The sequence below is a fragment of the Dromaius novaehollandiae genome, chromosome 2 (assembly GCF_036370855.1).
Source record: "Dromaius novaehollandiae isolate bDroNov1 chromosome 2, bDroNov1.hap1, whole genome shotgun sequence".
NCBI classification, from domain to species: domain Eukaryota; kingdom Metazoa; phylum Chordata; class Aves; order Casuariiformes; family Dromaiidae; genus Dromaius; species Dromaius novaehollandiae.
This window is the reverse complement of record NC_088099.1, coordinates 163,972,175-163,998,373: the sequence shown is the minus strand read 5'-3', so window position 1 is coordinate 163,998,373 and position 26,199 is coordinate 163,972,175. Positions and strand designations below refer to the sequence as shown.

The window sequence follows — 26,199 nt, the reverse complement described above, 5'->3', positions numbered from 1 at the left end:
AACAATTTTTCTAGAGTAGTATCTGCAAATAGTGTAATAATAAATAACATAAATAAGGTTCAGGTCTGCTGCCAACATGAGACTGAATCTCACAACTGCAATACAATCAATAAAAATCTTATTTGATATTTCTCCCTATAACAAGAGAACAGACGTTAAATGTAAGTACTGTAGCTGAACACATACTCTTTCTTTCTTAACCCTCTGTCTATAATTGTCATTTAACAGTGTCAAATGGTTGTCTGTGCCTTGCAATTTTTAGTGCTGAGAATTCAGTCTTCCAGAAGTGAGGTCTCTCCATTTGTGGTATAGTCTGCTATTCGGAGTGATAGAACCACTGGGCTATTTGGAGGAAAAAAAAGAAAAAAAAGGATTAATACACTGTTGTGAACAAGCCTATCCTGTTAAAGGGAAGGAGAATGTTAAGATGTAACCCAACATTTCCAGTTCTATCTTCCCTTGATAAATAATCTGTATTTAGCTATGTTTGCAGATTAGCTGTCTACCACAAAAACGCAGAGAAAGAAAGGCACGCTGTGATGCTTAACATTTCCCCAAATCATGAGGAGTGCCTAATACCCTGCAGGCAATTGGAAAGTTTTGAAGTTATCAGCCCAGGAAAAGGCTGTGCTGTTGGAAATCAGATGCTCTGCACCTAATTGTAGAGGCTGTGTTGCTGCTGTGTTGCGTGACGTGGTGTACATCGTGACTGTGTCAGTGCTCATCGAAGTGGGCTGGGGCACCATGTGAAGGAGGGAGGGAGTTTTTGTGGCATGACATGCCACTAATTGTCCCACATGTCCAAGTTGTCTCAACCTGATACAGCTTCTTAGAGGAGAGGGTATGTGCAGGATGTATCAATGTTACGCTCTGTTGTAAATCCTCATTGCATTGCAACATGTTTTCCTCAATAGTGCACAAAACCTGTCCACTGTTTAATTTCTTCCTTTGTTTCAGGGTGAGAGAGGAGCTCCTGGCCTTCCTGGGCAGCCAGGAGATAGAGGTGTGCCAGGAATCGGGCTGGCTGGACCCCCTGTAAGTAGCAGATCCTGCTGCAGCCTATGGTGAGACAAAAAATTACCCATTGCCAACTGGTGCATGGGTTCCCTGTGGTCAGCTCTGCCAAGAACCTATGGGACATTTTACCCACTGAAGATGCAAATTACAGACTATCCCAGAGGTGCCCATTCATGGCTCTGATGTCTACACGTGTTGTGAGGGCTCCTGATACATTTATTTTTTAGTTGAAAGAGAAAGGCAAGAAAGTGCTATCAGAGTGATTGATATCACTGTGTGTTACTCGTGACTTTTCTGCAGCATCTTGACACATTGGTTGTGGATGTGATCCGAGATCTGTGCTGAGCTGCAAGGGTTGGGCTAATGGGGAGATTTAACCTTGGTCTGGCCCCATTAGAAGAGATGGGTGTGACACACATGCCCACATCAGTGACACAGTCACTGCTCTGATAAATGCAAAACCAGGTTGATTAAAGAGCTGCGTTCCAAGAAAGCCATCATCACCATGATTTCCTGCAGAGGTTTAGTGAGACCTTATACCCTTGCCTCCTGCCATCAGCATTGAAGTTTTATCCTTCTCAGTAGGCCACAAGGTATATCTGGGTTCTGTTCCAGAAAGTTTGGGTTTTCATGTTGTCAGGATCAGACTGTTCTGCTACTTGGCATGAACAACTCCTCTTGAGATCATGGGGATTTGAGAGTGCTTCCAGATATGCATTGAATGCACAAGCGAAACGTGCTTAGGAGGAAGCAACCTTTATTCCTAGCTGTAGTTGCTAGAGGGCATCAGAGGCCTTGCATTCTTTTGCAGCTGTTTGTACACCCCCTGGCACTATACGGATGGCAGAATAGTAAAGCCACCCCCAGCCAGTGTTTCCATGCAGAGGTTATCTAGATAGAATGGTTTCCCAGTTTCCCAGCTTCAAATGGTACATCATATTGCTGTATGATAGTGGTTGATAAGTGCTAACTTTTCAGGGTGTCCCTACACTTAATATTGGCTTTTCCAACACTATTTAAACACAACCCCAGAGATGTGAGGTCAAGCCTTGTTTTGAATATGTTTGGATACCAACTTGATTCATCCCTGCTGGAAATGGGTACCACATCACTTTTATGGTATTTCTACAGAACTTGCATGCCTCCTTGTGAGCTCTCTGTACTCAGTTGTACTTTTTGAAGTTGCATCCCCAAATGAATAGCAGACACAAGCCCACTGGACTCTCTGCTTTGTCCTTGTTTGAAGAATATGTTGGTCCTATGGGATGCTTTTCCTTGTGTTACAGGTGGATGAATACAGTTAGCTTCGGGACCCGGGGGGGTTGTCATGTCCCAGCCCAACGGCTGCAATTCTGCGTCCCCAGGTCCAGCCTGGAGCGAGGCTGAGCACGTATTCCCAACAGGGACATGCACACTCGGTGCACACAGACACGCACACGCAGCCGTGCGGAGCAGCACTGACAGAGAACGGTGCCTTTATCGAGACCCGTATAAACCTAACCAGCACTCACAGAAACATGAACGAGAATGGCTTGATCCTGGTCTTCCCCTCTCACTGACCAGGATTGAGGGCTGCTATTGGAATACGCATACACAGTGTGGGTCTCTCCATCAGGTGGTCTCAGTCTGCCCAGTACCAAGCACCCAGATCCTGGTCTTCTCCAGCTGCTGGCACCTATACAGATGAGCCCATCAGGCTCCCAACCTCTCACTCTAGTTGCTGGCACTCAGACCTTTCCGACTTGCCATCTAGTCTGCCTTGAAGTTCATTAATGTTCAGACACACAAGCTCAGGATAATGAACTTGCCCGCACTGATGACAGTTAGGAACAGGATTTGATGAGAATATAGGACAGACTGTGGTGATCAAGCACAGAGCTCAGTCAGACAAATGTACTGACCAGCAACACGCTGATGCACAACTGGCCCCTTTGGTCCTTTTTCTCTCTGTTTTCTCATACTTTTTCCTCCATACTTGATCTACCTCAATCATTCCCTTTCCCTAGCTTTACTCCTTCCCCTAAACATCTCATTAAGTCTTGCACTTTCCCACAATCCCCTTAAAACATCCCCTAATAAAGTTTTAGACAGTCTTCAAATTCTTTCCCCCCATGCATCCCACAATATGTCCTATACACCTTTAGGCAATAACTTTTAGTTTGCATGGATTTCTCTGGAGAGAGTTTTCTTTGGTTGACTCATCCTGGTGGGCTTTACATCAGCAACAGTGGTCTAATCGTTCCCTGATGGTCTTAGGAGTAGCAGGCTCAGTGCTCTGATTTTCACTGATGAGGTTTTCACTGTCTGGGTTACTAGGGTTCTTCCACATACCATTTTTCTCCTAGCCCTCACTGGGTCTGTGTTCACTGTTATTAGCCTTTAATCATGTAACCTAGCACCTTGCTTGATCCTGCTGACTGCCTGGAGCAGTCACTCACTGGGCTGTGTTCTTGTGACTTAGTCTGAGCTCCCAAATTTCCTTTTGATTTATGTTTTTTCATTTTCTCTATCTAGTCCCTTGTTCCATCAGGCTCGGGTGAGCATCCTGTCAAACTTGTTCCTTTTCCCGACCTCTCCCTCTTTAATTTTTAGTATCTCTGTACTTTGGAACCAGCTCTGATCAGCCAAGTGGGATGTTAATTTTGAGCTCTGCTACTGTTTTGATTGCTGTCTTCTCTGTTCACAGGGCCCTGGAGGACCCCCAGGAGACAAAGGGTCATTGGTACCGTATGTCTTTCTAACTACACCCAGTTTTTTTGTGGAGGGGACAAGCAAATGAATTGTTTTTATTCTGTCAGTGATTTTGAAAATGCATGCTTAATTTGTTTCCTTTTGCCTAAGGATGGTAGTGTCACAGGGTGGGTGACCCTCCAAAGTGAGCCCTAACCTCCTTGCTTTTACATTACCGACTACCTTTCTGCTGTAGTGGTTTGTGAGAGAAGGGTTGATTCAGACTCTTGGTATGGTGATAGGTTTTCCTTACCTGCCAATACAGACCCACAGCTGGAAACAATGTGTTAATGGTTTAAGCATTCATTCAGAAAATGTATTTTGAGGCATGTAATTACACTGTTAGGCCTTATAATCGATGGGGCTCCTCAGAGGTTTGAAGTTAAGTGTTTTTAAGCATTTTTGCCTGCTTAAGTCTTATAGAAAACCTGTTTTCCAGTATTCACAGAAGACACCTAATTCATGAATCTAAAGTGTTATAAGGATTCAGTCCATTAGTGTGGAACAAGTAACTTGATACTGTGATCTTGGTAATGCTAGCATGAATTTCTAGCACTGTAGCTAGTCCTGGTGTGTATTAGCCCAGTGCTGAGCTCATTTGGACCTTCTTTTCTCCTCTCTTGTCCTGTGGTCAATCATGTTTTCTCCCTGTTCATAAACTTGTGTGCCTATAAAGAAAATCCGTTATTACTTTTGCAATGAAGGTATGTGAAGCTTCACTTTAGTGATGCATACAAAGTCCCTTGAGGTACAGAAATGACTGATAATTGTGATAGCGCAATATGGGATCATTTTTTTTTTCTTCAACTCTCTCCGAGTGTAGTCAATTGCTAACAGTCACTTGATAACTGCTGTTCATGTTACTGGGTTTGTCTCTTCTCTCCCTGCCAGGGTCCCCGTGGTGTACCTGGTATCCCTGGGCCACAGGGGCCTCCTGGCCAGGACGTGAGTAAAATAAAAGTTTAAATGCTCAAGAGTGCTCAAATATAACTTTCGTAAAAATCGTGCTCATACTAAGCTGCAGTCGTTGAGTGTTGCTAGGGTGATCCAAGGGAGATGGCTCACATAAATGGAGCTCTCACGTGTTAGGCAGGATGTCAGGGGAAACAACAATTAGGATGGAGAGTAACCTCAAGGCAAGCGTTGGAAGTGTTATCGGTGAACCACTTTAAAGTGATGCTAGAGAAGGGACTTGGCCGTTGACGCTGGGGAGTGATCCCACACTGGAAAAGGATGATTGTTAAGCTGTTTAGGAACTTCTCAGAAACAGCTGAAATAAGTAATTGGTAATATTTCTATGAAAATAGGGCTGCAGCCATTAAAAAGCTTTTTGTGACTTAATTTTGCTGCTACTGCTGTGCCTGAGAGATGACATTTTAACCTTGTCTCAGCTCGTTCCTCTAACTCCTGCTGTCTCTGCGGGTGAGTCATAGTGCTGAGGGACAGAGAAAAATGTGGCAAACTCCCAGTTGGAAAGCTGAGCCCTGTTGTTCTCTGGCTTTGTCACAGTGTGGAATCAGAACGGGAAGAGGAGTTTTCTCCTCCGCTGGTCAGCCAGCTGTGATGCGGAAACCAGTTGTGGGGGAAAACTGGCCAGGGGGCTCGGAAGATTTTGAAAGGCTCGATCTTTGCATTTGCGCCCATGAATACTGTGATGTGAAAGGATATTGGTCTTCTGTATCAGCCTTCCTTGCTGCTGCTTTGTGATGCTGTGGGGTCTGAAATGGGTAACACTTCTCATGAAGTCCATGCACGTGATTTTCATCTCTAGCGCACCTTCACTGGAGTACCCTAGTTGGCCTAAAGGATGTGCTTTCGTTTGGTATGGACCTCCCTTCCTTCCGAAGCATTTGGGGAAGAAGATCTTTTTTTCCCCCTGCTTGCTCCTATCAAAAGACACAATCATTGTGGCAGTGGTATTCCTCCACACCCCATCATGGAAGAAATTATCTGTTGTCTCCATCACCCCTTGTCCCTGAGCAACCACAGATTCACTATTAGGTCTGTCCTGACTTCCCCTAGAATTCCCCACCTTAGCTCAGGTGTTTGAGTTCTTTTAGCCAAGAGGTTTTAAACAGGAGATAGAATAGATGGGTTTATTATAATTGTATTGTGTGAGGAAACTGCTCGAGCTGGCTTTTCTGAATTTCCTCTGTCTCTGCTCAGATCAGCATTCACTGGTCAGCTCTTGGAGAGGCGGTATCACAGTCTTTATATCTTTCCTTTTCCCCCCAGAAAATTACCCTAACTTTACCATTCATTATGGTACTTATAAAACACATCCCATTATGCTAACTGTTTTGATTGCACTCAGTACGTCATTTAGAAGCTCTCTGTATTTTGGTTGGTTACCTGAGAAGTGGTTCTACCTATGTTTCAGGATATGTAAATATAACTACACAAACTTCAGGGCATATTCCAATGTTTCTTGGTATAACAGCAGGGATACCTAGTTTGACAAGATCATGCATTTGCAGTTTTTTGATCTCCACTTTCATTTATGATGAGTACAAAGTATTTTGGGTTCTGTTTTTGCACTCTTCTCTATCTATGTAGCATTCCTGTATTCTTTGAATCATGCCCACTTTTGCACCCTGTTGTGTCTAAACAGTGTCTTTCATCAGTTAGAGAAAGCTCTGATTTGAATTGCTAATATCAACTTGCCATGTAATTTCCAAGCCATTCAGTAGCAATAGCCTTAGTGACTTTCCTCAATGTCTTGTCTTTTGCTGTGGCCTTCGCAAATGTATTCCATGTTTTTTTCTGAGACCGCATAATTTTTCTAAATTATATTTACATACATCAGGTCACTCTCTGCATTATTTTTTCCAATTGCACACTCATCAGATGCTCTTGAAAGTGCATCTGCTGTAAGTTGTCATTTTCCCTGATGCTGTCAAATTAGAGTTGCAGCTACATTTGGGGAGGTGGGATATTAAATACTTATTTGCAATAGGTTTGACCAGAATAATACTCCATAAGTGAACAGGTTGGTTTTTACCTGCATGCATCCTAGCCTCTTTCTAGTGCCCTGGAAGCATGTGCCGTATTTTTTGCAATATCACTGTGCCAGGTCACCTTTTGAAACATCTATTGGCAATTCAATCAAATGTCAAAGGCTTCTCAGGATAGTATCTTGCTGTATTAAACTTCAGATTTTGAAATTCCTTGCCCAGGTTTGCAGTACAGTTGTGCATGTTTGGCTTTGTTCCGTTAGTCCTAGCATGAGGCTCGATGTTTATTTGTATGAACTGTCCCACAAAGTTCATTATACCCATAAATCCATACAGGTTCTCTTCTTCTGGGGTAAAGCAAAGAACAGCTGGACCTTTTGCCTTCTTATTCTATGTTGTCTTTCTCCCATGTGTAATATTTTCCTGTCTGTAAATTTGCATATTGTCTAATTAACTGAAGTCCCACTTCTTAAAGCCTAACAAATGCCTTCCATGGGCTTTTGTATGGTCTTCTACTGTTTTTCTCTGTAGCAGGACTACTTTGGTTCACAACAGGACTATTATATATCATTTCTACTTTCATGCCCTCGGTTCCTTCAACTATTCATTGAACTTTCCTGTGGGGGGAAAAAAATCAAAACTCATTTTAAGCTGGCAATATTTCCTGTATTGAGTATTAAAAAAGCATAGCCTTCAGTGCCTTCTTTGGAGAATTTGCCCAGATCCATCTCATGCTCTGAGAGCTGCAAAAAATAATTCAATGTATTTCTCTCTCCCTGTCTGCTGGAGGAGAAAATGTTTCCTTTCAAAATACCTACCTAGTTCCCTTAAATTAAAATACAGTCTGGCGGAGACATTCTCTTGTCCTACTGTTATTTAATGGGGTCTTTCTGGTTTTTGATTATGATAATCATAATTAACATCAACGTTGAATTAATTACTTTCAAAATTATGTTAATTATTTCTAGTAATTAAGTTTTAGTATTACTGGGAAGTTAATCTCCTCCTGCATTTATTTTTATAATTATAAAAACTTTGTGGATACATACATTACTGCCATTGGGTCTGAAAAGTAGAGTTTTCTGTTCCATAGTGAGTTTACTCATCTAGTTAGGAGGCTGGTACCAAAGAGCCTTTGTGTTTGCTTCAGAGTTCATAAACCCCAAATCAAAGCGCACTTATGAAACCTCCTATTGGCTTTTTATTCCTAGAAACTATAACCTACTTAAGCTGTTGCATTTTATATTTAATTGCCAGTCTTTTAATAGTACTTCACTTTTATAAGCCTTCAATTTTACTGCTGCATGTGACTGGCTTCCTTATAAACATTCTCTTTTATTTTCAAATGTATCATTTATCTGAGCACCACTGTGCATTTCATTGTATTCAGATTCCATCAATTTCCAGTTTGAGACCGTTCCTGTGTGTCGGATTTTGCAGGCACATCGAGTACTGTGGATTCTGTGTGTCATACCTCTTCGTCTCTAACTGCTTTTTCCTGCACTGATACACCGTAGCAGTCTTCCTATTTGATGTTCTACTTTGTCTCAGCTACTGTTGGCTATAAAATTCAACTGTTTTTCAGGAGTTTATGAGGTTTGCAAACGATGGTTGTTAATTGGGTTTGTGCATGTTCCCACATCATATTAACAGCTCTTCTCTCCAGTGCCATGCAGTGTTTTAGTGCAGATGCTTTAAGCTTTTTTTTCCCTTTTTTTTTTCTTTCTCCAGTTCCCTCTCCTGTTAGCCTGTCAGATGCAGTTATACCCTGTCTTCCTTCTAGCATTTTCGTTCCGCTCTGAGTGATGTTTGCAGCCTGGCACTGGCTGACAGCTTTTTCTAATTCCGGGCCTCATATTCCAGCAATCCTTTCTCTGCTTTGGACTCTGCTTCCAATTGCTGCTTGCTCTCTGATAATGCAACATGCCAAAGTGCCATCGTTCCACGGCTGATTTATTAATCTCGGATCAGACAAGAATTCTTCAAAGGACATTTTCCTCCTGCAGTCTTGTACCTTTCAGCCATTTGACTTTTCCAGGGTATGCAGTGTTTTTCAGATTCATCAGCCGTGGCACATAGCTGAATTTCTCATCCTGGCTTATTTGCCTTCTGTTAAAGATATCACCAGCTCCACATCACACAGTGATCAGGCAGATAGCTCCCTCTCCTTTTGTCTCAAACCATTCTGCTGCCACACTGATATCTAAGCCATGCTTAAATCTTTCCCAGGATTTCAGTTTTGGTCGCTCTCTTCTTCTTCTTTTCTCATGACTAACATGCCCTTTCCTATGCTCTTCTTTAAATAAATCTGCCTTAAATAGTCAAATTTCACCTCTAGTTCCATATCATGCTTCAGATCCCTAGAGCAAAAATCTGTAAGCAGGCCCTAGGGTAGAAATAGGTTATTTATAGCTATGTTAATAACCAGCATGAAAGACACTTCTGAATTGGCTTCTCTGTGTTGCTTCCTCATCCAGAATGATTCTCATGGCTCAGGTCTTTGATTTGTATCATATTCCTTAAAGCAAGTGTTGTGTGAGTCTTTCTTTGTGAACAAAGCAGACCTGGGAATGTAAGACCTATGTAATCTTTATTTAGGCAACCCACTTTCCACCTGCAGAAGTGGCTGAGAACCAGAGGAGAGGATGCTAAAAGCATGACCTGAAGATTAGCAATTGTGAAAGAGAAAGCACTTTGGGAACATCCCACACTCTTCTAACTAATGCACTGCTGCTCTGTAGAAGCATCAAAACTAAAAAGAGCTGTGATGTTTTCTCATATTTCCTCAGTTTCCCCAAAAAACAATTATGGGGAGAATCTCATTCAGACCTTATCTTCTCATGATTCTCACCTGCGGAAGGTTTAGTTTGTCAGGAAACAGGCATTTTATCCAAGGAAGTTCAGTACCACTTCAGTTCCACTTTAGCTCCATTTCAGTTCCTGTTTAATATTCGTCTCTTAGAAAGTCGAGGTAGCTGAAGGGTTGTTGTTCACCCAGAAGTGTTCAATGTGGACATAGCAAGAGAACAATTAAAGTAGTTTCCAATTTTCTCTTTCTTGTGGCAAGAGGTATGGAATTTAAGTTTAAAGTGAGACACAAAGAAGAAATTCACGTTTGCCCTATATTTATAATTGTGGTGTGGCAGGTTTTCAGGACTGTGCCTGTATGCGCACACAATGCACTTAAGTCATTAATTCCTTGTGTGGCCCAGGAACCCCCCATCTAGTTGTCTGAGTAGATAACACAAAGGACTGATGGGAGACAGTGGATATCAGCTTGAGACAAGGTGACTGACAGAGCTCCTAGCCACCTTCCCGACAAAGCATCTGACTAATTCTTACAGGAGCTCTCCAGGTGGAAATTTTGGACAATCTCAGAGTTCTCCCTAAGGAGCCCCTGCTGAGCTTAGACCGATTGAGAGACACTACTTGTAAGCTTCGAAGTGTTGACTAGCATCCCGGATGGAAAATCTTCCTGCCCCAGAGGCTTCCCCAGGGAGTTCCTGCTGCATTATCAACCAACCTAAACACAGATAAGTTTGTAAACAGCCAGTAGAAACTTCCTGCAGATGTAAAAATGGTGATGTAGGACAACCTTTCGTAGGTAGTTAAGAAAGTACATTGTATGTAGTTTAAGATAATCAATAACAATGAGTCGCGCACGTGCTGCAGTGGTCAGATAGGACCACGAGCCAGCTGGATATAGGAATTCAGCAGAGAATGGTTTGGGAAATCTCACTCAGTCCGGTTTAAGACACCACAGCAAGGATCCTGGCAAATTCCTGTCACCATCTGGGCAGTGACCAACTGTCCTCTTGAAGAGATTCAGTTCCCCATGTAAGCGTTAGTTTATGCAAAGAACCCGATACATGAGTTTTGCTTTATGTCTTTTTTCTTTTTAAACAAACGGTCTGTTCATGGATATCTGTGCAATATTCTCTGTCTCTGAGATGGCTGATTCAGAGTTCGTTAGTCGAGAACGTCAGGAATTAGGAAGGTTCAGTGGAAACTGAGAGGAGTTTTCTACATCTCCTTGTGCACCTCTTGCTGTTCCCATTTGTGAGATATGGCCCAGCAAGAACATGGCTGCCTGCAAGCTCCGACCACTCACGTGGCAAGATCAGGCTTCTTTTTGACCTGTGGTAATAAAACTGCTGCAATTTACTCAGCCTTCATTTAACATCTTAATCTGCAAGTGTTACTTCTGGCACAGCGATGAGTTGATATGAAAATGATCATCCTAATCTGTTTTGTTGAGGAGCCAATTGCCAAAGTCATAAGTTCTCCTGAAACATCTCCAGATGTTTCTCTACCTCTAGCAGGGCTGATTCAGTGGGTAGTGGGCTAATGACAAACATGAGATATCCATTGTGGGTAGGATCCTGCCCTTCTGGAGATACGTCCAATTATTTTATAGCTTCTGTATAGAGATCGCTCTAGGTGTTACGTTCCCCCTTTCCCAAATCATGACTTCCTGGACCTTAAATTCTAAAGGTGCTGCTCATTTCTCCATCTTCATTGCACGAAAAGGAATATCAATTCCCCCTCCCCACTTCTCATAAAAGGCTTATTGCTATTTCAGGTGCAAGGGACCTGTTTGCAAGGCTTATCCAAGAGCAGGGCCTTGGTTTTGAGTGTTCCAGGTGTCTTCAGGATTTAAACCTTCATCCATGCCTACTTAAAACTACTGCAATTCAAAGTGTTTCCCATGACCAGGAGCCATGACAAAAAAAATTTCACTCATTGTCTGGCTCAAATGAAATTAATAGTGTCGTACTGTAGTTAAGTGAGATTCAGGAGGGAGTGAATAAGAAATGGCAAAATAATGAGAGGGTCCAGTTTTAATGTGGCCAATATTTCAAGGAGTTACCTGCCACATGCAAAGACCTGTGGAAGTGATGTTCAGTGGCAGAAAGCAGGAGTGTGTGATAGTCCGGAGCAATCAGCAGAGTGTGGGAGCAACCAGGATATTATTGGATGTTAATCTCACAGATTTTTCTTTCTACTGATCTGTAGGGTCTTCCTGGAAATCCGGGGGAAAGGGGACCTCCTGGAAAACCAGTACGTGGCTTCACTTCTGTGTTACATCCTGGAATATTTTTGTTCTGCTGTTCTTCTGTTATTCCTTTTATCTCAGTTCCTACCTGCACACCTCACCTCAGAACTGCAGTTCAGTGTATTTCCCCTGCTGTTCTTCTTGACAGAGCAGCTGGAAAAACACTAAGAACCTATGAGAGGTTGTGGTAAAAATGTCTCTGATACATTTGGATCAGTATTAAAATAACTGAATGTCCTGCAAAAAGCCAACACTTTAACGGCAACTTCTTAGCACCACTATGCAGTACGCTCAGCAGGAACTGCATTTCCTATATGTGAAGAGTTCAACTCATCTCAGATATGACATTGAGTATTGATAATGTACGGGGCAAGTATGAACTTGGCCCGGAGAGTGCTGGGCAGCACAAGGAAAACAAGTATCAGGTCATAGGCATGTTCTAGAGCATTTCTGATACTTTGATGCCTTTTAAAATTGCCTCAGATAATGGATTTCTCATTCTACAGGGTTCTTCTCCCCTGCTCTCTCCAGAGGACATAAATCTCTTAGTAAAGGTAATCAGCTTTTGAGAATGGCTGCCAATTTTACCTGTGTGGTTGATTCAAACCTGACTAACACTCTGTGATCTGAAAGTGTCTAAGCTACCAGTGCAAAAGGTACCTCTAAACGTCTGACAGAGCATGAAACATGCAGGTCTTCTGTTTGCACTGCCGTTGGCACACTGGAGCATGTGCTGGAGATCAAAATCCAGAGCCCTCTAACAGTCCTCAGTGACAGCATGTCCTACAAGGATCTTTATAACATGGTGTTTGATACAAAAGCTCTGAGACTTTTTGAGCTCATTCTGAGGCCTGCAATTCCAAGGAGAAAAAAATATTCTCAAGTTGTATTGTCTGAAGCAGAAAATGGAAAGCACTTTAATGAAGTGGCTGATTTTTCATGTACACCTGCAACTGTGACTGCAGTAGGTTTGAAGTGTGGATGCAAAGTCAATTTGCATAGTGTATCTAAAAGGATGTAGGTAATTAACCCCACATGCACCCATGTTTCAAAAATGATAATCTGTCTGCTTCTGATGTCCGTGTAGACAGTTGTCTAGGAAATGAGTCAGTATTTGATAGCTGTTGACTACAAAATCTTTACAAATTTACATGGACTGAGTTGGGAGATTTTTAAGCAGTCTTGGGACATGGCAAGAAATCCTTTGTTATTGATTAAAAGAAACTACATAATTACTTTTTTTAACCAAGCCCATTAACAAAAGGATCATTTCAAGATTGCCACAGCGAAATGTTCTCATGCAGAGCTGCCTTTCGTAAAGAACCAAGTATTTTTTCAGAGAGTTTACTGTGTGGCATCGCCTGGGATTTCTGGTCTGGACTGCAGTAAGACACTGCTTCCTGAGTGCAGGATGTCAGTTTGATGTTCCTTTCCCTTCTTCCTTTGATTGTGCTGTGGTTAAACACATTCATACACCCTGATCTATTTGCCACTTTTTTACTCCATGCTTGGTACAGCTCTTTGGACAGCAGCACCTTGAGCCCAGATGAAATTAGTGTTCTGTTGTTCTGGGTGTCTTACAAGCTTGTTATAAAGCAGCAGCTCTGCCCTGAAGAACTTATATTGTAAACAGATAAAGATGCTTCAAAGAACTGAGGCTCAGAAAGATAGTTACCCCACTGTTTTACAGTAGATCATTAACAGAGCTAGAAGTTGGACCAAGGTCTCTGAACTCCCAGCCTGGTGATCTGTTCATTGGGCTCCGCTGTCCTTTACAGGCAGAGTTCATTCCCCTTGCTGAAGGGAGCCTGTCTTTGAAGTAGAGATGTCGTACTCATGGTTTTTCATTTTTTGAGAGCAGTAGAAATGTAAAAAGCAATATACCAAGATGATGCTTCAAAGAGTATTTGAAAGACGGAGCTTGTAATTCTCCATGACAGAATCTGGCCAGTACATTAAGATATTTGGTCTTCATGAACTCCAGTGGATGAGCAATCCTTGGCCATGCTAGTTGATGAATGCAGTTTCCCTTCCGAAACACCTTTTTTTGACATTATGCTGCACCTGGGTTTTTCCTAACAATCTGCCTTCCAAGCCATAACTCAAGTCTTTCAGGCTGTTGCAGACACAGCTTTCTGCAGCTACAGTAGACTTGCAGCTTCAAAACAAAGCTGTTCTTGGTGGTCTTGCTTTTTGGCTGTCTGATCTCCCCATTAGGAAGAACTTTTCCTCTGTTTCTTGATCTGGATGAGGAGATAGGAGTTGTCCAACACAGTTGGTAAGAAATTCCCTATGAGAGTCTGTGTGAACTTGGAGCTGACCCTTGCTATGTTCCATGCTGCCCTGACCTCAGTTCTACAAGTCAAAGTAACCCACGTCCTCCTCAGTTTGGTCGAAATGCAAAGGCCTATAGGCTATGCTTCTAGCACCACGCTGCTGTATTCCTACTGGGGTCTGCAGGGCCTGCTGGAGGCCCTCATCTGTTGCTCGTTTAGTTCTCAACGTTACTCTTCTCTCCTAGGATGTATGCAGTGACTGTCCCCCTGGCCCACCAGGACTACCCGGCATGCCAGGTTTCAAAGGTGATAAAGGTCTCCGAGGACCACCAGGTAGAGATGGCCAGGATGGCAAAATGGTAAGAGAGCTAGAAGGTGCGGCCATGCTTGGATGCATTCTAACTTGTTTTTCTTATAGTATTTTTACATGGTTACTTTCTTTTGCAACAGCAATCTACTGAATAATTTAGAGATGTCTGTGTCTTTTTGGCTTCTGCTAAGGTGTCTATGCCTCGCTTTTGGTAGTATAAGTATCCTTGGATGGTTTTTTTTCTGTGCCAGAAAGACCAAGGAACTGATGCTAGTGTTTTTTTCTCTGACCTGGTCTGAGCCTCACAGTAGGTGTGAGAGGTAGAAGTGGTGGAGTTGCTCTGCAGTTCTGAAGTTCAAAGCTCAGTGGACTGGACCTGCTGCTTCCCAGAACAGCATGGAGTTTAGGAGCTACAAAATACCACTTTTGCTATCCACCTTCTGCCCTCTGGGAGCTACCAAACAACTCAGAGTTTTTCAGTCGTGCTTCTTATTCAGAAGGAGAAATGGCAGATGTGTGTGAGGGAAAAGAGAGAGCAGTGACTGAGGAGCGAGTGGTGTACACTTGTCAAAGCTCAGTGATCACTGTATGGATTTTCTGTTGGCTACAAGAATGCCTGAGGGGAAGAGTTAGAAGTAACTGCCTTTTCAGAGGAACAAATCTGCAGAGGACTTGAAGAGAAGGAAGGGGGATAAAGGGTCTTAGTAAGTGACACATAGTGAAATTAATCCCTTAAACTTTTTAGTAGGGCATGAGAATGGGGGGCGAGGAAAAGTGTTGAGTTTCTACTATCCCAGGATCCTTTATTATTCACATCCCTAGAAATCCTCTTCTAGCAGTCTCAGTTTCAGTTTTGCCCTGTCCATGATCCTAGTGGATGTCTCCCTTTCTCCATCCAGCTCTCTTAAGTGGATAAAAGTGAATGAAGAAGCCTATGATGTAACTGAGAATTTGGCCAGTCTATCCATGGTGTGTTTTCTGCATTCTTGATCACTCACTTTCCATGAATTGCAGTTGTTGTGAGAAATATCTTGATTTTGTCTTTATCCTAGTACACTTAGACTTGTATTTCAGTTGAGTTTAGGTACCTTAATACCTTTGTGAATCTAAGTTAAGAACTCTGATAGCAAAAGCCTGTCTTTTGGGAAGAGAAAAGAGAAGCTAAGATGGGAAGTGAGGTATGGCACATCCCATTTGAGCTGCAAGGAGGAATTTAGGAGAGGAAAATACAGTGCCTACTGTTGTCCCAGGAAACCCATCACTTCTCTAAAAAGCCACAGAGAGAATGTTATTTTTCCAAGTAATCAAGATCCTGGTGATAGCATACCATGCTGGCCCCAGCTTGGTTGGTTCAAGGCTCATTCAGGAGGAAGAGTCCTGTAGACTGAATCCTTTTGTGGCACTCTGCATATGGTTCCCCTCTGAATCTTTTGTTTCCAACAGTAACCAGGGCTGATGAAATACAATAACAAAGCCTTCTCCTAAGGGTTAGCCCATTTGGGAAAGAGCCAGCTGCATATTTAGGGGTACATAATGTTGTGCTGATAAGCCTGTCTGATGCCATATGTGAACAGGTCTATGTTCCACCAACACAGCATGTGCTAGAGCACAAAGCGATCTGTAACACTAAGTGCAAAAGTAGCCCTTTCGACTCCGTGGTTCTAGTTCTGAGGGGTCACTGCTGACTTAATCTCCCTTTCTGATCAGCAAGAAGCTAGTATTTACCCCTACCTCTTCTGTATTGCAGGGGATTGCTGGTCCCAGAGGTCCTGTGGGCCCACCTGGGCTGGATGGCCTAAAGGTTGGTTGTTTTTCCCCCTGTTGCCTAAACAAAATCTACTTGTGATTAGCTAGCTGAAGCATGATCCTGGTTGCATCCATCCCTGTATAAAGCGATACGACTTGCCTGTTAGGTAGGTCCTGTACTGGTAATTCACTAGAGTGAAATTTTGTCACAGGCACTTAGAACTGCACAGCTTCCCGTATGAACAGTGTTTCACTTAAATGCAGTCTTTCTCATACCATCCCTCTGTTCACAAAAACCCTGATGGGCTTGATTCTTGATGTTGAAATTCATTCCTTTGGGATTTTTTTGAGAGCTAAAGACTTAAAGTTTCAATTTGAATCAGGTGAGGAAGAAGTTAAAGCCTCAGCAATAGCAACTCTGCATGTTCCTCTCCTGTTTGAACCCTGTATGCTCGAATCACTTTAAATTAAGAGTGAGGCAGTGGGCTGCTGGGTTCCAAATACCTTATCTGCCACAGTGTCTTTGTCCGCAGGCTCTAAATGTTCATTGAAACATGCTATAGTAGGAGCAGCTCATTTCAACTGCATGCTTCTGCCTCACAAACATCAAACTTGCAATGTCTGAAGGATTTTAATAACGTAACATTTCAAGCTCTTCCCATGAGTAACTGTCATTAGTCTGCTCAGAATGCCAGTGCCTGGTTACGATCAAAACCTTTACAACTGCCTAATGTGAAATAAATCAAAACCAATCAATGGAGGGAGAGATAAGGTGTTTTCATCATGAAGCACACACAGTTTTCCTCCAGACTTGCCTGCTTTCCTGACTTACTGTCTAAAACAACATCTGCTATTTTAACGTCTTTCTATTTGCACTTACTAGCATATATAACAAGCTATTTCTGATTCAGAAATTAATTTTACACCTAGCAATTAGAAGTAGAGTCTCAAAAGTAAATATAGGGTTGATGAAAATGAGAGTGGGCTCTAGGATAAAATCTGCAAAATAACTATTAACCCGTAGCTACAATAACTGGTAGAAATCCTAATCAGTCTGAGATATACCTCGTCTTCTGCTGCTTTCTTACATGCTACAGAGAAAGCAGAGAGCTGGGTAGCAAGGATGAGTGTTTAGCTGAAATAGCATCAATTTTAAAGTGCACATGTGAACAGTATTAATCAACTAATTGGTAAAAATTCTAACTTGTATTGAGTAAACAGCTGAATTCACAGTTTGCAAATGTTAAAAGCAATTATTCTAAACCCTCTAAGGAGCTGCAAACACAAAGACAGTACTCCTTTCTGATTATATTAGGAGGGTCCTAAGGAATGAAAGATCCAGAGCACTCTGTGCTTTTGAAAATGGGGTAACATCCCTAACAACACCATAAAAACGGGTGTTAGGTACCATTCTGAAGTACAACAGTGGAACTGCAGATCGTTGCCCTAGCCACATGACCAGTTTCATTCCTTCTAGTAATATGAATTATGCCTCTTTTAATTGATAAACAGCGTCTCTTCTTTCCCCACTTGTCTCCCAGCTCTCATGTAATGAAGCGGAGTATCATATCCATTGTCAGCATTATGCGTTAGTGTCCTGTGCATTGTTCAGGGCATGATTTGTTCCCCGTCATCTCAATATTTTTCACTGTGTTAGATTCATTTTGCCTAAGTTTAAGCATTGATAATACAGGCATCTGCATACCAGTTAGTTGTCTCTGTTCTGTTGCTGCTAGTAGAGGGAGAGAGAGAGAGGGGCACTTGCTTGGTATGAATGTTATGACTGCACCTTGAAATGCCTTTTTTTTTTTTTTTTTTTTTTTTATCCCTGTTGTCCCTCATGGGAGAGAGGATTACTAGCTCATACTGTGGACATCTGCACTGGGCTAGATAATTCCTTATCAAAGAGACCCATTTAGTTCAGCACCTATCAACCTGTGCATTTTTAAGGATTTGTAGGTCCTCTTCATGTCCATGAGACTACAATATTAAAAAACAAAACAAAACAAAATATCCTCACCTCCCCCCAAAAAAGTCTATGCTGGATCTGATCAAAGACCAATTTTGCCATGTATCCTGGCTCCAACATCAATAGTGGAAGTCTGGCGAAGAATTTAAGAGGAGGGCAAGCAGGACTCAGTCCTAGCTTCTGTGTTTGTTACTCAGATGTCCACGTGCTTCATGAAATTGTCAAAAAGCTGACACAATACTGCATCTAAGTGACTTTCAATGGCTTTTTTGTTACCAGGGTGCTAAAGGAGAGCGTGGTACAACTGGGGATACAGGAGAAAAAGGCGAGCAGGTAAAAAGAGCGTGCTTTCCAACAGTGTGGTAACAGTGAGATAACTGTGATTCTTTCTTCATCAAAAAGTGCCATGGTGTTGGTAGAGGAATCCCTTTTCCAGAGGCAGAGGAGGAAGATGAGAGTTCCTCACCATCTCTAAACCTCAGATGACCACCTGGATGGAAATACAGCCCTCCTCCTCAGGCTCCCTCCCCATTTCCTGCAAGAGCCTTCTCTGTCTTGTGCTGGATTCCCAGATGATCTGTTTCCTCATTCCTAGATAGGATGCATTCAGTTCTCTACATCACCCAGCCTACATTTATTTCCCCAGCTAATGCGTAGTTGAGATCCAGGAGATGAATCCTTAATGGGACAGGCTAGTGTTTCTGTTAGTCCTGGAAGATGGGTGCAAGGAGGGACTGAGATGCGAAAAGAAAGAGAACTGTCGAAATCAGAGTAAACTTTTGCACTTAATTTTGTCAAGGGCTAAGCCAATAATTCAGAGTGCAAGCCAACACCTACAGTGAGATTTGGAGATATTTTAAACAGCTTTTGTTCCCTGCCTGGTCTCCTACCTTGTCTAATTCACAGTGTTTGTTCTCAGCTCCTGTTAGCATACAGTGAAATACACAGTAGAAAAAGTACACCCTAAATAGAAGTATGTTTACTTCTGAAATGCATGCTTTGAAAACTAAAGCTTTGCTTTAAAAAGCCATAGTATCTTATTTCTTTATAACCAGCTGTCTGTGTATTGTGTTATTCTGATGTTACTGCACAATGCCTATGACCAGTTAATTTACCTCCACTAAAGAGGCGAATAATGCATAAAGAAAATCTGTGTTCATTTTGCAGGGCCATCCTGGAATGCCAGGCTTCTCAGGGCCCCCTGGAAACCCTGGTCCACCTGTAAGTTCCCTTGTTGCAAAGCAGATGGTCCTGTACTTTCCTTACTACTAAAGGTTGTTGCAAGCTCTGTGCGGCAGAAAGGGCCATTCCCACCCGTCTGTGCATTGCATTTATGTTTTCCAGTGGGTTCCTAATGGTCCCTCGAGTGTCATAGAATTCCCAACTCATGATGATTGCTATTTAATACATCAGCCACTTTTCACTGACTGCTTCAACTCACTCTGTAAATTGATGCTAAGCTTCAGTCTATCTCTTTATACAAGGCAACGATCATGAAAACTCTTCCACAGAGACTTCTTTGTAGTATGCATATAGGTGTTTCCTCATATGCAGAATAAGTAGTCAGTCTGGAACTAGCAGATATAACTGTGTTTCTTGGTTCTCAGTTAATATACAGTGGGGTGAGACTGGATTATCTCCAGTTTTCATAATCTGTGGGTTAGTTCTTAATTAAGAATCCTTTTCCATGTGTGCCTCTCCATCACGGTCCTTCTCATTCCTAGCTCTTCTCTCTCCACAAATACAATTATGCTTTTTTTGTATTTCAAAAAGCATAATGCTTGTGTGATATTGCAGAAGCAAGGTTGAAATAAGTGGTTCTCCAGCTCATGGTATCATCACTTACACCCTCAAAGAGCTATGACTCTTTGAAAAGCGAAGGGCTTTTCTTTCCAAGCCTCCTTTGCCCACAGTCATCACTACTCATACTCCTGCTTACAGTGCAGTTTGGCTCTGCCCTTCTGTGGGTGTACAGCCTTCATCTATTCTCGGGATCAGCACAGTCTCTTCAAAGCTGAATTTGCATTGCACTGACTAAACAACAGGAGGTACCAGATAAGAGGTTTGGATTAAAATTCTGTTTTCAGATGGTAGCAGTGCCTAAAGATTGATGAATGCTTTGCCATTGGGACAACACTTGGACCTGCTTTCTGGGTCATTTGCTTTCCTTCAGTCTCATCTTGAGAAGCATTATTTTAGGAGAAACTGGCAAAACAAACAGCTGGACTGCCACAGCCACAGCCGTGCTGTTATTCCCGTAGGATTAAAACCCTTAAAAGGGTCCCATGAGACCCTCTGAATGAATGTACTTGTGGTGAAAGGAAATGAGCAAAGCAAAATGGATCCTCTCAAAGGAAAGCAAAATGCAATATTCCCCTCGATCTCTTTTTCTGCAACTTTTGCTGTGAATTTTTCCTCTCTCTGCATTGACTTGTGATTCCAGGAGTTTGCCTTTCACAGAGTATGGTTCAAATTGCACCCATAATTTCTGTTCTTCAGAGTTATTTTTGTGACAAGATTGGCTTTTTCCTAATCATCCCCTATTTTCAGAAGGGAGGGCCAGGACCAAGCTCAAATATTTGACTATTTCTGGCTTTGGAGGCTGATTGTATGCAGAGATTGGCACTGCTTTTCTGTGATGAATGAAGGAATGAATGCTAAAATGAGTAAATGAGGGAAAACTTCAGTGTTGCCATCTGTGGTAGTGAGTGCATTGACAAATGTACAAAATACATCAATCACTCACATTGTTTCTGCTTTATTTTATTTAGGGACCAGATGGGGCACCTGGACCAATTGGACCAGCAGGAAACCCAGGAGATATAGTAAGCTACAGGCTGTGTGTCCAAACACTACCTTTAACTAGCTTTACTTCTGTAAAGTAAAGCTGAACTGGAACCATTGTAAAGTTGTTTGAAGGCTCCCAACGTTATTCAACCTGAAGCAGCTCTGCACCTGCAGCCAGGACCCATACAAATAACAGCAGGTTACTCTGTTCGTGCAGTTCTGTTTACTCACTGAAAGGACCTCCGAATTAGAAGAATCAAATCCATTTTGTGAGACCTCTTCAGAACACCCTGAGCCCACTCTCTAACGAGCTTTTTGTACCTCTCTTCCATGCAGTTAATTGCCTGCAGCAATGAATCAGAACACATGCTTGCCATTTTTCAAATTGTTGCAGATTGGCAGTCTGGAGATGGGACTTGCTCTGAGAAGAGCAAGAGGCTGGATGCATATGTGTTAGTACATTAAAGATGTCTCAGATTTTTCTCTGGCATTAAGGCCTACTGCATGGCCTGTCTTTGCTATTAATGTGACTTAGCTTCTAGAACAAGATGGCTGCATCTAAAAAGCCTAATATTAGGATGCTTCACGATCCAGGCTAACACGTGAACTGTGCCTGGGATTGTCAAAACCCAACTAGATACCTTTTGAAGGATGTCACAGCACAAACTGCTCAAATTCCAGGATCTGAGAACATTCCCTAGCACCACTGAAAATACTAGTATAGATGTAACCTTTGAGAAATCTATGAAGAATTTTGTACTGCTGTTTTATTTGAAAGGTGTTTGGATGCTATTTTATGGTAATGCATCAGAAAATCCTGAAGGAGACAGGTATGATCAGAATCTGATTGATACTAACTTCAGTTTGAAGAGGAAAAGATGAGCCATCCTACAATAATGCATGCTGTTGAGCTGGAACAGTTTGGAGCTGTGTAATTATGTGATTAATTTCTAGAGCAGGGTTTCCTAATGAGCAGGGCACCTTTCGCCCATTCATTTCAATCTAAACTTCATTATCGGTGACCAGCAATGGTCCTTCTGATGGCTGTTGTGAAATCAATGAGCACTTTCAGCAGAGATGCCACAGACTGACTGAACTTCCTTTTCAAATGAGTGATCAAGGTTGAAATAGTGTGATAGACCTTGGTGCTGTTGTCCTGTCCTGTAGAATAAGAGAGGATTTCTTTCTTAGGACTGTCAGCTAGACACTTCTCATAACCAATGATTCAATATTCATAAATAGAGAACTTCTATTTCCTGGCTAGACATCTTCATACAAGAAATTAAGCACTCTGAATTAAATATAATTAAACTTTAGAGAAAGCTTTCCAGTGATTTGAGTAGTTTCTCCATTTGTAACAACTTATAACTAATACTGGATGTTTCATATAAGAAGAAAACTCTTCAGTTTAAATGAGAATGACTTCAGGGAAGCCTTGTACACTGTGTGATGTGGGACGCAAGATTTGATTATCATAGTTGCCCCTTTTCTCTACTTCTGAACACTAAATTTGCTAAATCTTCATCTGATAGAAGTATATGAAGAGCTTGTCTGACTTGTGTTTCTGCTTTCTTTTCAGGGTAAAGATGGCCCTCCAGGTCCACAGGGACCACCAGGGGTTCCTGGACTTCCAGTGAGTGCAAGTCAGCTCCTTCTCATTCAATATATTAAATCATTTATGAACATGTGGGCATGTAAAACAAGCAAGTGACATTTTGAAGGTGCTTTGAAAGATGTGTATGATCTGTAATAGTACCTGTCATGTTCATGCTGCAATGTCCTTTGTCTAGAACTACATGAATGCTGTGTTTGACCAGTCGAAAGCTAAGTATTAATTACCAAAATGAAATAGGTCTGTTCCTCATCCACTTCCCCATTTTTTGGCAGAGATACTTTTCATGCAGAGCGCAGAAGTCAAATAATACATGGAATCACACAGAATTGTTGGGGTTGGCAGGGACCTCTGCAGATCCTCTGGTCCAACCCCCTGCTCAAGCAGGGTCACCTATAGCAGCTTGCCCAGAACCATGTCTAGTCAGGTTTTGAATATCTCCAAGGATGGAGACTTCACAAACTGTCTGGGAAACTTATTCCAGTGTTCAGCCACCCCCACAGTGAAGAAATATTTTCTGTGTTCGAATAGAAATTCCTATGTTTCAGTTTGTGCCTGTTCCCTCTCATCCTGTCACTGGGCACCACTGAGAAGAGTCTGGCCTTGCCCCCTTCACAGCCTCCCATCAGATTTATACACATTGATAAGATCCCCCTGAGCCTTCTCTTCTCAGGCTGAAGAGTCTCAGCCTCTCCTCATATGAGACTTGGTTCACAACGTCCATGTCTCTTTTGTACTGGGGAGCCTAGAACTGGAAACACAGCACTCCAGACGTGTCTCACCGGTGCTGAATAGAGAGGAAGGATCACCTCCCTCGACCTGGTAGAAATGTTCTTTTTAATGCAGCCCAAGGCCTTCTTTGCCACAAGGGCTCATGTTCAACTTGGTGTCCACCAGGACCCCCAGGTCCTTCTCTGGAAAGCAGCTTTCCAGCTGGTTAGCCCCTAGCCTGTACTGATGCATGGGGTTATTCCTCCCCAGGCGCAGCACTTTGCACTTCCTTTTGGTGAACCTCATGAGGTTCCTCTCTTCCCATTTCTCCAGCCTGTAAAGGTCCCTTGATATAATAGGTCCCATAAGAGCTCCCAGTGTAAGGGCACAAGAACTCTTAGGCTGGAATATTGTCTTTATCTGAATCCACAGTTGAAATAATTCCTTTACATTGACTCAAGATGAAGTGCATCTTGGCCATAGAATCTAATTTCTTTTCTTCCGGGAAATCTGTTACTACAATGTTTTATCTTGTTTTTATGCCTTATGGGGATAAGGCCAGAGCTATTTCTACTGTAAAGCAGTCTAGCTCAGTGAAAATAATGGCATTATAATGATTTATACCAGCTAAGAATCTGTTTTTAGAATCCTATCTTTATAATCTTTTGGAGTGTTTGCCATGCTGAAAAGGTCACCCATTAGAGGTACCATATAGGAGACAGTTTGTGGCAAGGAGAGGTTTATGGCTGAGCTATAGAAACAGCCTAGTTTTCTGAGGACTATGCAAAGTCAAGTATACTATGATGAAGCAGAGGTGTCATTGTAAGATTTCACACTGACAAAAACATACCGATCCTTCTTATAGACTCCATCCTTATACCCTGTTTTGCATTTCATTTACAGGGCATTGCTGGAAATGACGGCAAAGATGGCAAGCCAGGATCTCTTGGGGAACCGGTAATGTAATTTAAAGCCATTTCACTCAGGCATTCAGAGCCTGCATCCAGTTATTGCTTTTGGAGCTGCCTATCTATGGACTCCTTAGGGGTCCAGAGAGTCTGTTTGCATGTCTTTTTTTTAACAGCAGAAGGACTATATTGTCTTGAGCATTTTATAAGATTCACACGCTAGCAATCTTGAGAGGAAACTGTGTTCTTTTACTTTTAGAGCTACCATAAATATTCTAAAACCTAGTGATTCTATTTTTACAACTACCGTAGATACTGTAAAACCTAGTGATTCCACTTTTACAGCTACCATAAATATTGCAGAGAAAGAAAGTTGTCTTGCACTGTTAAACCTTGTGATCCACTTTTTGGCAGAAGATTGTGGGAGATTAAAAAAAAGAAAAAAAAAAGAAAAAAGTAGGGGAGTTGTCTTCAAAGAAGCCATTACTGGGATGCTCTGTGACTGTTTTGTTGTCCAGAATTGAGGGCTTTATATCTGATTTTCTCTATTTAGTCTGTACTTGCATTTGTTCAGAGAAAAGTCTGAGCCATGAAGTTGCCCAGCCGAAGGGAAGTGTTAATAAACTGGGCATGGAATGTTATTCCCTGCAACTGTGTTTGTTATAATAAGAATGTACTTTCAGTATCTGGCTTTGCCAGCCTTTTTATGTGATTTGTCAAAACGTAGTGTAAGAGTTAGTCGTTCTGTAAAGAGCCAAGTCCCCCGTCATTAGGGAAACCAGTATGTGGAGCAGCAAGTCCAAAGACACAAGTGCTCTTTGAACTTTGAAGGCTGTGTTCCCAGCAGTACTGGTAGAGGTACCCATGGGAATGTCTCTATTGCATGCTCAGACACAGACATTGCTGGAGAAACCCGGGGCGGTCATAGTTCTCAGTATTGTTACATATAAAGGAGAAGAGTGGAAAGAGTTTTCTGTAGCGGAGAGATAAATTTGAGACTGCTCATCATGATTTTTTCCTGTAGGGAAAGCCTGGAGAACCAGGACTTCCTGGCCAGGAGGGTGCCAGAGGCTTACCGGTAGGTGCCATTCCAAAGGATTCAATGCAGCAACTCTTTTATACCTTGGCCTGGAACCTTTTGTTGGGCAGATGCAATCCCTTACTGAGGCAAATGTATAACCAAAGAGTTGGCTTGGCTGAGGACAGTGAGGGTATTGTGACTATGTATATAAATAATCAGTAAAAATCAAACACAGGCATTTCCAAGACCTTCACACTAAGGCTGACCCGGAGGTTAAGGCACAAAAACACATGATCCCCTCTTTTACAGGAAAGTTACATATGTAATTCGTGTGCTCTGTTGTGTGTTCTCTGAAAGGACAGGGACAATGAAATCTAGGACTAGATGATCTATGGGCCGGTCACAGCAGGAATATACACACTGTGGTCTTTTAGCCTATGGAGTTATAGAACTGTGTCCCTGGGACATAGCCCTTCCTAATCACTCCCTGGGACATGGCAGCTCCATAGTGACCAATTCCTGGTAATCTTAGGCAAAATTGGAAGGTTATTAAGTGCACATTAAAGCTAAAGCTTTCTCAGTGCTTCGTGCATTGCAATAATGGGCAATCATTGATTTCATCCTCTTTTATAGGGTTTCAAGGGACAGAGAGGAGATACAGGTCCCCCAGGTCCTCAAGTAAGTACCATGTCCTTTATGCACACAGGATGGTCTTTTGGAGAAATATTGTGTTGATTAAACAGTTGAACCTGAATAGTCTTTTTGAAGCTGTAGAAAAAATGATGACAGGCCTGTGTTTAACACTACTGTTTTGAACCACAACTCCATGGGCTGCAGCCATGGCATAAAATCACAGCAGCCGTCTTCATTCTCTTTCCTGAAGTTCTGCTTCCAGGTAAGGTGAGGCAGCTGGTAAATCTGATTTCTCTGATGCTCCCTTTGAGACGGCCCTTTGTAAGAAAGTTTCACAGGATGCCTCTATACCACATCCCACTGGTACGAATGCTGAAGTGCAAGGGGAGGAACCCTACTGCACTTGTAGGACAAGCATCAGATCTCCTCCCGAAAAGCTTTAGTAATGCAGAGTATGTTCAGAGACAAA

General features: G+C 42.3%; 1 protein-coding gene across 1 annotated transcript in view; it reads left to right on the top strand.

The window, feature by feature from the left end:
• COL22A1 (collagen type XXII alpha 1 chain) overlaps window positions 1-26,199 on the top strand; it is a 236,601-nt gene that overhangs the window by 193,661 nt on the left and 16,741 nt on the right. The window contains exons 41-54 of the mRNA XM_026113713.2: window positions 958-1,035; window positions 3,704-3,739; window positions 4,639-4,692; window positions 11,718-11,762; window positions 12,264-12,311; window positions 14,279-14,392; window positions 16,091-16,144; window positions 18,338-18,391; window positions 19,226-19,279; window positions 20,830-20,883; window positions 22,425-22,478; window positions 24,072-24,125; window positions 25,101-25,154; window positions 25,731-25,775. Of these exons, the coding sequence (XP_025969498.2) occupies window positions 958-1,035; window positions 3,704-3,739; window positions 4,639-4,692; window positions 11,718-11,762; window positions 12,264-12,311; window positions 14,279-14,392; window positions 16,091-16,144; window positions 18,338-18,391; window positions 19,226-19,279; window positions 20,830-20,883; window positions 22,425-22,478; window positions 24,072-24,125; window positions 25,101-25,154; window positions 25,731-25,775 (798 nt within the window). The remainder of the gene's footprint in view (window positions 1-957; window positions 1,036-3,703; window positions 3,740-4,638; window positions 4,693-11,717; window positions 11,763-12,263; window positions 12,312-14,278; window positions 14,393-16,090; window positions 16,145-18,337; window positions 18,392-19,225; window positions 19,280-20,829; window positions 20,884-22,424; window positions 22,479-24,071; window positions 24,126-25,100; window positions 25,155-25,730; window positions 25,776-26,199) is intronic.